Source organism: Semicossyphus pulcher, unplaced genomic scaffold (genome assembly GCF_022749685.1).
Source record: "Semicossyphus pulcher isolate SPU_LCO1_2020_fin unplaced genomic scaffold, fSemPul1.0.p SCAF_7, whole genome shotgun sequence".
Lineage (NCBI taxonomy): Eukaryota > Metazoa > Chordata > Actinopteri > Labriformes > Labridae > Semicossyphus > Semicossyphus pulcher.
The window spans coordinates 18,827,424-18,841,978 of record NW_027211748.1 but is presented as its reverse complement, the minus strand read 5'-3'; the positions used below and the strand labels follow the sequence as shown (position 1 = coordinate 18,841,978).

Here is a 14,555-nt window from a genome sequence, read left to right as displayed (position 1 = left end):
TGGAGTGACAGCTGTTCTACCTGCCGTTGTCACCTTGACAGAGCAAAGGGACTCATCAATAAACCCCAAACTAATGAGTGTCATTGTACTTTATAGCATAAGAGAACAGGGACAACGTTATCCCACACGTCTGCCATATTAAGCGCACCCTCAACCGCCCCCACAACCAATTTATGACAAAGATTTTTTAGCTTATCCAGCACTATTGCGAGTATCATCATTTTCTGAGCGGGTCCCAGCGGACTCGAGCGGGAAGTGTCACTCACTGAAAAACTTTACTTGGGGGGAAAGACGAGACTACTTCCTCATTTTTAAGCAACTGTGCCAATGCCCAGGTGCTCTTTTCAGGTGCTACAGTATGCACTTTGTTAGACTGAGAGAGACAGGTCTGTGTCTGGCTCTCGTATCATCTCGGGCTGCTCTTTGCCTCAGTGTCAGCACACAGAGCCTTCCTTCCTGTCAGTCTGCCGGAGCTGATGATGAATTATAAAAGGGGCCTGCTCTCCCTGAGAATACAGATGTTTCCACACACACACACACACACACACCTTCTCTGGTTCGCACTGTGCTACGAAAAGCCTTATCGTGCTCGCGATACAGCCGATGGAAAACGAGGACTTATTATGCAAGCTCAATGAGAAAACAGGGGCTAATTAACTAGAATGGAAACACGTTCGGCGTCTCGAGCTTTTCATCTTAGAGAGGGCTTCTGTTTGCAATACTTCTTTGACTGCTGATCTCCATGTGCATATTTTTTTAAATGAAATATGCAATGCTCCTAACGACTACAGCATAATTAAAGTCATAATAATCCAGCTGAAATGCTTTCAGAGGTTAAAGCGCCGTTAGAGTGGCTTGTTTCTGTAAGCTGAGCCCCGCAGGAGAGAGTGGCGGCACTTGACAGACGGCTCAGTTTTGACTGCCGGACTCGGTGGTCAGTCCGTAGCAGGTGCTGCTGTGCACGCAAGCGGACAGACAAACTGAACGGCCCGCTGCCTGATTTGTATGCCATCTCTTTCTAAAGTAAGAGCAAACAGAGGGTTGTTTTTAATTGAGACACTGAGGAAGAGAGGCAATGCACTAATAAACAGGTAATTATGCAACTCCCAGCTCCGCCAAAGCAGATTGTGAATCCATTAAGGCCTCTTCGCAAAAACGCCTCTCCTTTTTTTTTTCTTCTTCCACTACTGATTTTTTTCCCCCCTCTAAAGTGGTACGCAAAATCCCCGCGCACGCAGCCCTGTTGTGTGGGAGACAGGCTCTCGACGCAAAATTCATAACAATTAACCATCAATCAGACTTAACCTCTGGGGTCACGGTAAGTGCTCCTCGCCCTGCGAATCTGCCGGCCAGATTAACACAGCGACAAAATGTGTCTGTACATGTCAGCTAATCCATTTATTTATTCAGCTTCCTCCCAGACTGCCTGATTAATCGCTCCCACACCACTGATGGAGGGAAGAGACAGAGAGAGAGAGAGCGAGAACGTGCTGCTCGGCGCGCTCAGAGGTCCGTAAGTGTGTGTGTGTGTTTGTGTGTGTGTGCACTGAGCGGTAGCAGATTCCCCGAACACACACTTGACTGAGCATCAAAGAGTAGTTTGCAAGAGCGTATGTAAACAACGATGGGGATGTTCAGAGGGATATTTGCGAGCACCTGCACACATCAATCTCTCGGAACAAACAGACAGGCTTAAATTCTCGCCGCCCACACATCCCAACCCAGAGTGCCTCGCAGTTTTTAGAAAGTTGTATTCTTACCTTGAGTGGCGATGTAGTGATTTGGCCTGTGGTAGCCCTGAAACAAAAAAGAAAGTGGGAGAAGGGAAATGAGAGTCACTTCGCTTAAAAAGAAACAGAGCAGCTGCGGTGGGCGAGGCCACTCCTCTCAGAATATGTCGTCTGTGTCTTTGATGTTTAGTCTGTTTTCTGACAGGTTGTCCAGGTTGATGTCTACATCACAAACTTAAAAACAACACACTTCAAATACTCTGAACAGATACAGGTGTACACTTTATGGAGCCCAAGTTGAAGCCTCGAGAAATGTGGCTAAAAAAATCATATATGATATCAAAGTCTCAATAAGCATCAACAAAAATGTAAGCGAAAATAAACGTTCATATTAACTAGAAACAGACGTTGTGGGCATGGCCAATCAGATTTGATTGACACATCCCTGGCTCTGCACACAGCAAGAGCCCATGTGACCAAGGTGCAGTTTATAGCACCTTTATTTTTTAAATGTCCGAGTCAGAATCAAACAGATTAGCTATTCATATAACAGTTAGCAGTTAGCATACACATGTTGCCCCTATTTGTTTTCAAATCTATGAACGTAATGATAAATAATGGCACTAGCTGATGCTCAACACCCACCCAGGGGTGGATCCAGACTTTTTTGACTGGGGCACTGACTTGGACATGGACACAAAAAAACACACACACACACGCGATTTAATTGCAACTATTTATCCTTTCTATCAATCATGTCTAAATACATTAAAGTATGTAAAAGATGTGATATTCCTGTGTATATTTTTTAACTTTAAAATGTAACACTACAGAGCGGCAACATATACATCTTCTAAGCTTAATTCTTTAAGGACTCAAAAAGAAGTAACAATTTAAAATACGAACAAAAGGAAATGTGCAACATTGAAATGCAAAGAAAGCTACAAGCACCCTTTAGCAACACAGCCCAAATAGTTTAAACATAAGGGACTTATATTAAACTCTTTGGGCTGTGTTGCAACCTCTCTGACAAGGCAAATAGTTGCAGCCTGTCTGATAACCCTTTCCCACCAAAATTAGCGTATTGACGCATGTTTTTCAGACCCGAGAAGACCCACTTATAGATGTCGATTGTCTCCTTGCCCATTGCCAGTGCAGTATACTCCTTTAATATTGTTGTGTTTTGTCTGTACCAAAGAGCTGTTTAACTGCCTTTCGTTGTTTTTATAACAATGACAAGAAAGATGTATCGATCACTATCACAGTTAGCATACACATGTTGCCCCTGTTTGTTCTTAAACCTATGAATGCATTGATAAATAAGGGCTGTGAAGCGTTAGCTAGTGCTATATTATTACAAAACTGCAGCCTTCAATAATCACCCGGAGAGGGCGGGTGTGTTAGTTGTGGGTGAGTATAGCTGCTGTGTAACTGTCATAATTTGTTTGCAGAATTATTGCAGAATTTTCTTCACTCAATTCAAACAAAATATCAGGAAATGTGCAGATACTCAAATAACAATATTTAGATGCTTTCTGTAAACAAGACCTGAAATCACATATTTAGAAGGATGTTGAGGATTTGGATTTTTCGAGGCCTCAACAGCTGTTTCTGTTTCTGATGTCTCGCTTGTGCAGAAAATTTAACTTTTTTCATGTTTAAGAAATACGCCTCAGTCGCTCAGTCTTTCTATTAGCTGTTTTTCTACTGAACTCCCATTCCCTCCTTTATTTCAGCGACTGAGGGAGTGAGGAAGCGGCACTGCTGAAAGCCAGTGATGGATGCTGCTGGATACACGATGCATAAACACTCTCCATCACGCACTCTATATGCAGCACACCTCTGGAGTAAGCAGCCAAAGTGTTGATAATCCCCAAGATACAACTAACAGCACTGATCTTCACAATGGGCCCCCAGTCTCATGGATTACTCTAATCCCTTCAAGTTTTATTTGTCCAATTCCTTGTCTCCTCTCCAGAGATATGAGGCAGGAAACAAAACATTAGGACTTAAAGGCTCTTGCTAGGCCCTGCCTCCTCTTGATTGTCTTCTCCCCCCCCCCCCCCTCCCCGTCCACCCTCCACACACCCCTGCTGCTCTGCTTATCTCACTCATATTCAATTTAACTTGGACTGTGATTAACGCTCCTCCAATGAAGGGAGAAAAGACACAAAGGATATTTTCCTCACTCTCTCTCTCATCCACCGGGCTCTTTCAGCTATTCAACTGTCCTCCATTTTTAATGACTTCTTTATCTCTGGACTGAGGAGGAGATTTGTTTGTGCTTTCATGTAAGTTCTGTCAAGTAAAGTGGGGGCCGCGCACACTGCCGGATTAGAGGGGGAGAGACAGGAAGAAAGCAGGGCCCTGACAGTCACTGTCAGGTGAGTAGAGCTTACTATAAATGGACTCGCTGCTTTATAGACACGTTACATTAGGTACATAAGGCTGTTTCTACGCAATCGACACAAAGAGATGAATGCAGAATTGTCCGTGTGGAAATGGTTAATTGAACATGCTTTGTTTCCAGGGATGTGTAAATTACTGACGAAGAATTTAATATGTGTTATTCTCTGTATTTTGCTGCATTGCTCATTACAATGATCATTTATATTAATTCTTTCAAGCCACAGTGGCGTGCTCCATGTCTAAAATATGCAGCAAGAGATGTATTTGCCTGCGGGCATGAGTTTGTATTTTCAGTCTGAACATCATTAGATAACCCACTTCTGCAGATCTAGGGTACCAACCCGATCACCTACAAAATACATGCATATACCACTTATTTGCTTTCCCAAACACACTAAACAGAGGCTAAATGCTGCCTCTGTGGTGCTCACTGGCAATGTTTCTTTTATGATCCGGGAAACATGTGTATCCTCATGCCACACAGTGATCATGGGGAATAAAGAGGCTGCATTATTAACAGGGCAAAGTAAGAAACTGCCCTGCGGTCTCAGACCCACAGGGGCCCCAAAAGCACAGGTTTATTGTGTATCTGTTGCTTTGAGGTAGTTTGTCATTTATCACAAGTTTATAACAGCTTAAAGTACAAGGCCCTTAAGGTGCATTGTTAGCTGTGTTGTCTGCACATCTGTTAGAACCTACAAGACATGATCCCCCAAATGGGTGGCAGATAAATCGAAGGGGGCACGAGATGATTGAAGGTATAAGATTCTCTCTAATTTTTTCTTCTTTTCTCCCTTAATTTGTCATTTTCCTGCTTTGGATACTTTCACCTCTACTGGTCTCTAACGTAACAATCTGAGTAAAAAAAAAATCAGTGGAACTCATGTCATCACTCGACCATGATACAGCTCCGGAAAAAATTAAGAGACCACTCCAAATTTCTCCAGATCTGAACCCCAACTGAAAACCACTTGAATGTGATCAAGAGGAAGATAGATGGTCACAAGCCATCGAACAAAGAGCGGCATCACGTCACCGAACAGCACTGTGACAGACCCGTAATGAAAGCTATAAATAAAAACAGGTTACTCCACCAAATATTGATTAAGGACTCTTCCTGAGTTAAAACACGAGTATTCTGTTGTTTAATGAACATGAACTTGTTTCTTTGCATTATTGGACATCTGAAAATCATCTTTTTGAATCTTTTGGTTTTTTAAACCAGTCATCATTTTCTGCAAATCAAAGACCCAAATGAGAATATTTTACTTGGAAGAAGGAGAAATGTTGAATACAATAAAACAAAAGTTAATTTTACTCAGTCACAAACCTATAAATAGTAGAAACAGAGAAAAATATGTTTGCAGTGGTCTCTTATGTTTTCCGGAGCTCTATGTGATGAGGAATTTCAACAAACTGATTTTATTTTTGCCTTTATTTGACAGCTGAAGAGAGACAGGAAGTGTGGGGAGAAGAGAGTGCGCAGCTAGCAGGGAACGTTCCCATAACATTGGCTAACATTAGCTACAAGCTCTAATGAGAAAACGTTTTAATCTAATATTCAAAGTTTTAAGGATGTTTATCATTTCAAATAAAGTTCTTGTGACGTTAAAACTTAAACAAAATGTTTTAACTGAAACAGGAAAACAAGAAATTTTCAGGATGTTCTTGAGGCCTGGGATGTCAGAACGCCTTTTATAAAACAGTTGCTAGGTAGAACATGCTTACCACAACATTCTGAGGATCTTTCTGGATGTTAGTGCGCCCTGAACTATCTGAACGTGATTTATAAAACCTTCCTGAAATGTGATTTGAACATTCTCACTGCAAGTTTTCTGAAAATGTTTTCAGAGAACGTTCTCCTGGGAGACCAAATAAAAACTTCCCGCTCAGAACATAGCACGTAACATTCTTAGAACGAGCTGGGTGGGGGATGACATGCGCCAAATAAACGGCAGACCGGGAGTTGAGCCAGCGCTCAGTGCGTCGAGCACTGTAGCCTCTGAACACGGGACGCCTGCTCTACCAACTGAGCTAAACAAGCGCTCCTAAAGGGGTCACAAGATAAAACGCTTTGATCCGCTTTGGTAGAGGGATCTGTGTCTTTGTGTTATTATGATAATAAGAAAGTTTTTTGTTTTTCAGTTGTTAACACTTTGCAAAAGGGTGAACAGTTTGCAGTTATGCTCAGTACAAAGCAAACTGCAAACATGAGCAGTATCAGAGACTTGGTCACCTCCATATCATAAGACTGCATTACATCAGCGTACAGTTCACAACCCCAGCAAACATCTTTGTGCCCGGTGTGCACACAAACTAAACTCGCTACGTCTCCTTTTCTCCTAAATGTTTATGAAAACACTCGATCAGCCGCGGAGAAAAGAAACACACCCGACTGGCTCTGCTTACTCGAACATGACTCCAAATAATCGGCAGCATAATAGCGCACAATAACAAACACTGTGGGAAATGTTGTACACATAAGAGTTTATTGGGCAGGACAAGCTCGGAGATGGGTTAAAAAGCTTTCTGAAGAGCAAAAACATCATTACCCATCTGCCTGCGTTTCTGCTAAGTACTTTTTCAATGAAGCTAGCGGAGGAGTGGAAATCCTTTTCAATCAGGACCCTCTTTAATATGCGTGTATTCTTATCTTATAATGGGGCCCTCTCTATTGTGAGAGTCTTCTCTGCAGCGGCCCTTTTCGCAGCATAATGGGCCATAAACTGAATAGCGGGAAAGGTAAATAATTTAAGCCCCCTGCATTTGCCGTGGCACACCTTGCATTATGAATTTATGTTTGAAGGCGTAACAAGAGATTACAAATTACCACATTAGAGGGGCGGAGGGGGGAGAGAGGAGATGGGAGACGGAGTGAGAGTTCTCTCCTGAGCACAAAACCACTTAGGGAGTCAGGTACATCACCGAGCCATTACACACGGAGCCAAAGCATCTGCTCGGAGGGGGCGATGAGCTGCTGCGATTGGTCACATCCGGCTACCAACACGGCTATCAGCAGCAAATCGGGTCAGATCAGGAGCGTCGGTACTGTGTGAGCTAAGTGGGTTAGATCGGTTTTAAACAAGAAGCATGTCTCACGCCACTTTTTAATGACTTTTACTTACTGTAAAGGTATGCTAAGGTACTTGAGTGCATGTAAGTGCTGCGCCGCAAGTACTCTCCTGTGGTAGGATGTAAATCTAAACCCCTGTAGAAAACTGCTGCGTCGAGTTCGATTCAGCGGTCTGTCCGTGAGACTTTCCAGTGTCTAACAGAGGAGGAGAAAGCAGCTGCTTTAAACGGACGTGGAGCAGAGTGAAGCAGCTCTGCAAGTTTCCAGTCTGCGTCCTCACTCTCCCAGAAAATGACAACATCAGTCGCTTGCTCGGTTGCTTAAAATGACCAGACGTGACGATGACAGTGACATAATTGCGCAAATAATGACTTGCCTCGCGCGGCAGCACACTCAGCAGTTTGTGTGACTTTGTTATTACGCTACAGAACATCTTAGAGAGGAGATCGGTGCTGCTGATTAGAGCGCAGACTTTGACACGCCGCGATCGCAATCCACTCTCTCTTTTAGCGAAGCAGAGTAGCTACCTCAGCTTGATCACAGAGGCAGCAAATCAGCAAGAAAATGTTTACATGAATCATTTTTGTATCAGCAAAATAACCTGTGGATGACCTTCTTGTTATTTAGGAATGAGAGCTGTTAAATATTTCGCGACAAGGACAAAAGCTGCCAAAATGTTGTCATATATTTCAAGCAGCAGAAGACTTATAACACTCGTTTTGTTATCATTTCCGTGTCTGATGTTCAAGCAGCATATTTAGCTCTATTTGTGGAGCCTGTATTACTTTCTTCACTTTTCTAACTTAGCTAATTAATCATCCGTAAAACTTTCCCCCGTGTTCTTCCCTTTTTCGCTTTTACAATGCCTGTTTTCAAAGCAAAGTCCAAAGCTATAACCTCAGTTTCCTCCGTGTGCTGGTTTGCCTTTTCTCTCTCCCAGCGCTGTCAGCCTCTGATCCTCATTCCTCTTAATATATCCAATGAATAGAGTGATACAGCAGCCCTCCAAAGTTGAATATAAAGGCACTGTGTGTGTGTGACTGTTCCTGTCTGTATGTGTGTGTCTGTATGTTTGTGATGGGCAGGCAGTAGGGGCTGCTTTGTCCCCCAGGCCCCCCGCGACGGCGGCACCAGCGCCCTCTCTCTCCCCGAGAGGAAGCGCGGTGACCTTTGCGTTGGTGGCGCTGGCTGGTGTGTGTACTTACATCAACGTAATTTGCATTAATGTAATCGGAGCTCTGTTCCCCCTCCAGGGCCTGCAGCCTGACACGGGAGTGATCATCTGGAAGAGAGGCGGAGAGGAAGAAACCGGCGTTGAATTAATCATATTAACGAGGGCATCAGGAGAAGAGAAGGCGGACAGGGACGGAGGGACAGACAGTAAAAACAGAGGAGTAGAGACACAAACGATGCCAGACAGGAAGTTGTCGTGCAGGAGTGGAAGGAGGACCAGACTGGCTTCAGACTGGCACCAATGAAAACACAGTTGTAGGAGTGAAACATGCCTGATGAATGGACTGTTTAACTAACACAAGATGCTGTTTAAAACCTTGATGATATTAGGTGTACAAAACATGCTGGATGAGAGACCGCATGCACCTAACATTACGGATTAAAAAGGTTGGTAGGGGAAATGGACACAGACACACAATTATAATTTAAAGCTGTAATCTCGAAGATTTAAGTGTCGTTCTCTTTGGCGGTAATTGCGGGAGCACACTTCCCAGATATCCAGACAGTGTTGCATGATGGTCGCTTTCCTTTTTAGACTGTTTGCCTTCATCTGAGCGTCCAATTTGTTTCTTTTTCTTTGGATTTTCACTTATTTTTGAAGTTGTATCTGTAGTCATCGATCTTTTCTTTGTTTGTTCAGCCATAGCAGATTACTGTTTACTCGCAACACTTGCAGAGACCGGAAAAGCAGCCGCTTAGCTCCGCCTACCCTCTCTGGCAGACCAACCACTGCTGGGTGATGGAAAACGCGTCACTAACTGGGCGCCGCTTGTGATTTTTTTCCGCAAAAAATTTAATATTCAAAAGAAAATCTTCAAGATTATTACTTTAAATAGGAACATACATTTATGGTCAGATACATTTGTTAAATGAAAACCATGCGGCTTTGACTCTAGGTTAGGTTCAAATACAAAGAAAGGGAAGTTAATTGCATTTTTAAATGAAGTAATGTAACTTTAAAGTAATTTTAAGATGATCCTCAAAACTGGATCTTCAAGGTTTTTTCGTAGCAGCAACAATTTAACCGTCCAATCAGCATTATTAGGTTAATTTGCACCCCAGCTCAGCCCAAGTGTGAATAACTAATACGAATTAATTGTGAAATTCAACATCTTTTATAAACACAGCTGAGACTGCATGTTATGCGCCGCAGGGCTGATTTCTCATAACTGAAAAGACACTGCAGGAAGATGAATATAAAAGTAGATTGGAAAGGTCAAAGCTGCTCTCGTTGGCTGATAATAAAACTCTGTTTGAGCAGCTTATAGTTATCCAGAGTCACAAGCCCGGCCAATAAATCAGCCTGAAGAATGGGAACGGCACAGAAAAAAAAACGTCATGAGCGCTCAGGAGGTGCTTTGTACACACATGCAATAATATTCCCATATCGGTTCTTCATGCGGTTCTCATCCTTCTTTGCAGAGTCCCATGGCGCAGACTGTCCTTCAAAAAAGCTCTGAAAAGAGAGAAAACAGAGCAGAGAGAAGGGGGTAAAATATGGTGTCATGTGTGAGCACTCTAAATGATAACCAGGCTAAAGAACAGCCTTCCTCTTTCTGCTCTACAAATAAAAAGAAAGGGAGCATTAGCAACAGAAAAGAGACGTATTCACATCATTATTAGACATGAAACACTGAGAGGATGGTGGTTCCCGGGGAGCTGAGTCAAACAGAGAGTGCCATTAGGGCCGAAGCGGCGGGTGTCACGCTAAAACTTCTCCCCCTGCGTCGCTTTGCAGAGCGGAGCCACCTCAGCGGCTGTCGGCCTGCCGCGCCTGAAGGACTCAATCAGCCCGTCGCGGGGAAAAAAATAAAGCCAGCTCATCGTCTGCAGATCAAAACTGCTCCGCTTCAGATTACCCTCATGAAATATTTATCATCTCTCGCTGGGGAGATTTCCATTCTGATGGCACACCAGGCACAATTAAGCCAAATTATGAAAATACATCTCCACTGCCAGTCCACCGCTGTTCAGCAAGGGGCGGGCAAGCAGGGCGGGTTGGCTCCAAGCAGGCTAGCCCGGATAAAAACATGTTATTGTTCTGTCGTTTTGATTGTCGGCTAATGCACATTTGAAAAGTCAGCTGATACATTAGAATGCAGACCATCTGCAAGTAAAGATGGGGGAGCATTTATCGGAGGTTAAACAGATTGTTTCGAGGGTTCCTTTTGGAGTCTGAGCGAGCAGCACGCGTCGTCTTCAATCATCACCGCTCTACGACTTGATGGTTTCATTCATCTCAGTGCTACGGCAGGCGGCAGGCCGTTTGTCTAGCAAATAAAAGGTCCCACAGACGCGACACAAGGACATATTCCTGTATGAAGTCTTGAGGATTAGTGATTTCACTGAGAAACAGCTTTAATATGCTAAAAATATGTCCCATCCTTCCAGAGAAGACGGAGGCATGTCTCAGAGATGGATTATGCGGGCCTCTCCTCCTGTGGCAGTACGTCTTGAGTAAATGCACGGGCCAATGTCGCTCTCTCTGTCACCCTGAAGGATAAAGGTCTAATATCAAGCATCTGGAGACAAATCGTCTCCCAGCCAAAATGCGTTACCTGCCAACTTCATAATAGTTCTCTCTTAAACTGAGTGACCCTGCCTGCTTCGGATGCTGTAGTCTCATTCCTCAGGCTGTTCAGATGCTGCATCCAGAGAAACTTATTATCATGATAAAGTTGTTAGTGTCCCAAGAGGGGAGGATTATATTGAGGCTTTCAATTTAAGGGACATAAACCCATTCTGGGAATAATTAGCTTCGAAAAATTCATCAGACAGTGATTGAAAAACAAAAGATGGCTCCACCTGTAAAAAGTATTTTGTAGCAAAAGGTCGTTGTTCTACTTTAGTGCATCTGCAGGTACTTTTTCACCGCGCTTAAATTATTCCCACTGGCCCAGATCCAACTTAGTATGATTTTAATTACAGGCTTCCTGCTGCACTCCAGTCCCTGCACAGTTTGTCAGCTTGTGCCGTTTCTTCGCCTGTAACCACTTTCCTGTAAGTGAAAAGCAGAGCGCTTTCTCTGCACAGTCACTATGGGAAAACCTATATAGCGAGCACTCCACATACAGTGTGCACCATGAAAAAGTAAGATAACTATTAAATGGATGAAAAACACAAAGAAGAGGAATAGTGAGCTGCTACTGAATGAATTAATCATTGACTGTGTGAGGAAAGGAGACTCATTTAAAGCTCCTGTGAGGAACTTTCGGTTTGTGTAGATTTTGGCGCCCCCTGTGGACAAAGCCGTTCCTCTTATCTCTGCTGATTTTGTCCTGTACATGATTAAGTGGTGGTTTTTAACAACAAATCTCATCCTGCTTTCTTATGTATCACTCACTTTAAATTTGAAAATGTAAACAAAGGCAGCGTACAGCTAATCGCTTCATCTGACACCTACCCCCCCGCCAGCGGTTTCAGGCATTAAAAATAACTATATAGAAATAATCAATCTTGTCGCTGATGGTCTGGTTTGCTTTTGTAGCTCATATAGAGACATCAGATTTAATTTCAGTCTGCTTCATAACCATAAAAAACTCCTCACAGGAGCTTTAAAGTGACAAGTGTTCATCTGTGGTCAGAGTTGAGGCTAGATGCAACACATTTCCCTTTACATAAAACAAGCTGAAAACAAATGACACACAAGGACCAAATAACATTTATATAGCAGCTAGTTGTCTGCTCACTCATACTTTATGCAAGCGTGCGGATTTCTGACAAGCAAACACTTTGTTATATTATGGCTTAATAAAGCTTATACAACATTGTCCCTTTTGACGAGTTGATTTCAGTTGTTTTCTGGAGATCTCGACTTATTTTTCCCGTCATCTCAGAATAAAGCTGGTTTCCCCATTATAACAGATGAATTCACCTCATTTGTAGACAAAAAAGCTGTTTTTCTCGTGATAAAGGGATAATTTTCCAGCGATCTAGAAAACAAAACAACAGGCTGGTCACTGTGACATTACACACCTGGATATGTCACGCTCCCATTGCCCACACTAATGAGGTAAGTTAAGCCTGTTTCTATGTCTGTTTTGTGCCTTTGCAACTCTGAGGTTATGATCATCTGACGTCGCTATCAAGCGATAACGTGATAAATAAGTCGAGATCTCGAGAAAACAACCAGAAATTACTCGCTATTACGTGAAAACGGAGTAAATAAAATGTATGGATGCATGTCCGCATGGCTTCCGTTCTTTCCAATAAAAGTTATATCATCTGTTTGGGCGTCCAAAAATTACGTTGAAAATATGGTTGGTTCAACTATGTGAAAATGAAACACAGTCATTTGCAACAACGTTTTATTGAGTCAGAACTGGTTTGAGTGATTTTTCTTTTCAAAAAAAAGTTTCATAATTTTTTGGCCAGTTTGCCTTTCTGAGATACGACGGCTAATAAGAGACAGGAAATGTATCTGTATATGGGGCGCCCGCTCCACCCACCAAGCTAAACCAGCACCCCAAAAATTAGTATTATTGTGTTACCTAAAATTTTAACCCGATGACGAAGTTTTCGAAAAGCTTTAAACGGAAACATTAAGATGTGGAGAATTTATAGATGTTACATGTTTTGTTCATTACAGATGTTCTGATGCCACTTTCCTTTCAGATACTGATTGCTAAACCTAAACCTATACTGCTAACCCTGTATGTCTAAACTGCACACTGTAAACATCATTCTTTTACTGGTAGGATTTTCCAGTCTAATTTAATGCTGACATTTTGCTAACTCTGATTACAAGGACTACTGGCACCACACTGTTTTTGTTGCTCGTGTTACTCGATAATCTACCTGAAATCAGCTCTTCTTCCCTTTGTATAAAACAGTAGTTGCTTCCCATGTCTCTGTGCCAGTTCCTCGTCTTTCGTTGTCAAACCTTCTGTGATACCTTCATGAAATCCCCCGTGATTTCTCCAGTGGACTTTATTGAGATTTATCCCAGGATTACTTCTGGTTTTCAGCCGTTTGTTGGATTATTGGTCGGACTTTTTGTTGGATTTTGATATCTGGAATCTTCAAGTAAACCCTCTTTTGTTTTATTAAATAAATCATCTATCGTCTGCACCTGTGTCCTCTTCCTTTTTGTTAAATCCAAAACTAGGCATCTAATCGGTGCATAGACCGGCCTGCGTGCTGATACCAATCCTACATTTGAGGTTTTAATGGCGGCATTTCCACCTGCGTCGGAACAACTCCACAGTTTATGCAGGAAATAAAACATTTCACAGTGACACTGTAAAGACATGACAAAGTTAAAAAGACTGTTTCACACATTTCATCATCAAAAACGCTTCGGTAGCTTTGCATAGCTTCTGTTGGTAAATGCCCTTTTCAGACTAGATCGTGTATGTGGGATGTTTGACTCCCACAGGGCCAACAAGCACCATCAATCAGTCAGGTTTGTGATATCATCTACAAGTTTGAAAATATTCACAAATAACCAAAGATATTGGCTTACCTCGTTTATCTGATCCAAAGATAACGTACAGAATAACAAGAAGCATGGGTTTGGGGAGAGATATAGTACAGTGTAAGTCAACAGGTTTAGAGGTGCACGAGGCTCCAATCTCATCATCAGAAATAAACAGTTAAAAAGGGCATTAACCTTAAGACAGATAGAGAAGACAGTGGAGGAAGACAACACACAAATGAGTCGTTCTAGCCAAGTGAGAATGCTGCGATACAAACTTCCCACAGGCTGCAAAAGGCTGAGGTGACAGCAGGGTGAGGAGACGAGGGCCAGTCGTCCGTTGTGGCCTTTTTTCTTTTTGATTGACTGTTTTGCATCTACCTAATGCCAGGCGCGTGAACCCAAAACACCTTTATCCATAATGGATTAGGCCCGGAGGACAGCCCAAAGCACTCCAGCCCCTCAATGATCTGATGCTGCAGGTAGCGATGGGAGGCTGCAGCATTTAATTCTGTAGTCATGAGAGGGAAGTGGGGAGTTAATTACTGATAAATCTGGCCTACACATAGCAGGGAGGGAGATGAAGAGAGGGAGAGAGGGAAGCAAGGAGGTGTAGATAAGTATATGACAGAAAAAGAGATGAAGGAGGAGAGAGGTAGAGAAAAACATGTTCAGAGAGTGAAGAAAAAGGTGT

At 42.8% G+C, this 14,555-nt stretch overlaps 1 protein-coding gene across 3 annotated transcripts in view; it reads right to left on the bottom strand.

The window, feature by feature from the left end:
* Positions 1–14,555, bottom strand: part of LOC138611066 (receptor-type tyrosine-protein phosphatase mu-like) — a 188,741-nt gene that overhangs the window by 27,415 nt on the left and 146,771 nt on the right. For all 3 annotated transcript variants that reach the window (XM_069683967.1, XM_069683968.1, XM_069683969.1), the window contains 3 exons: positions 9,814–9,901; positions 8,418–8,494; positions 1,761–1,797 (listed from right to left, as the gene is read on the bottom strand). In XM_069683967.1, the coding sequence (XP_069540068.1) occupies positions 1,761–1,797; positions 8,418–8,494; positions 9,814–9,901 (202 nt within the window). The remainder of the gene's footprint in view (positions 1–1,760; positions 1,798–8,417; positions 8,495–9,813; positions 9,902–14,555) is intronic.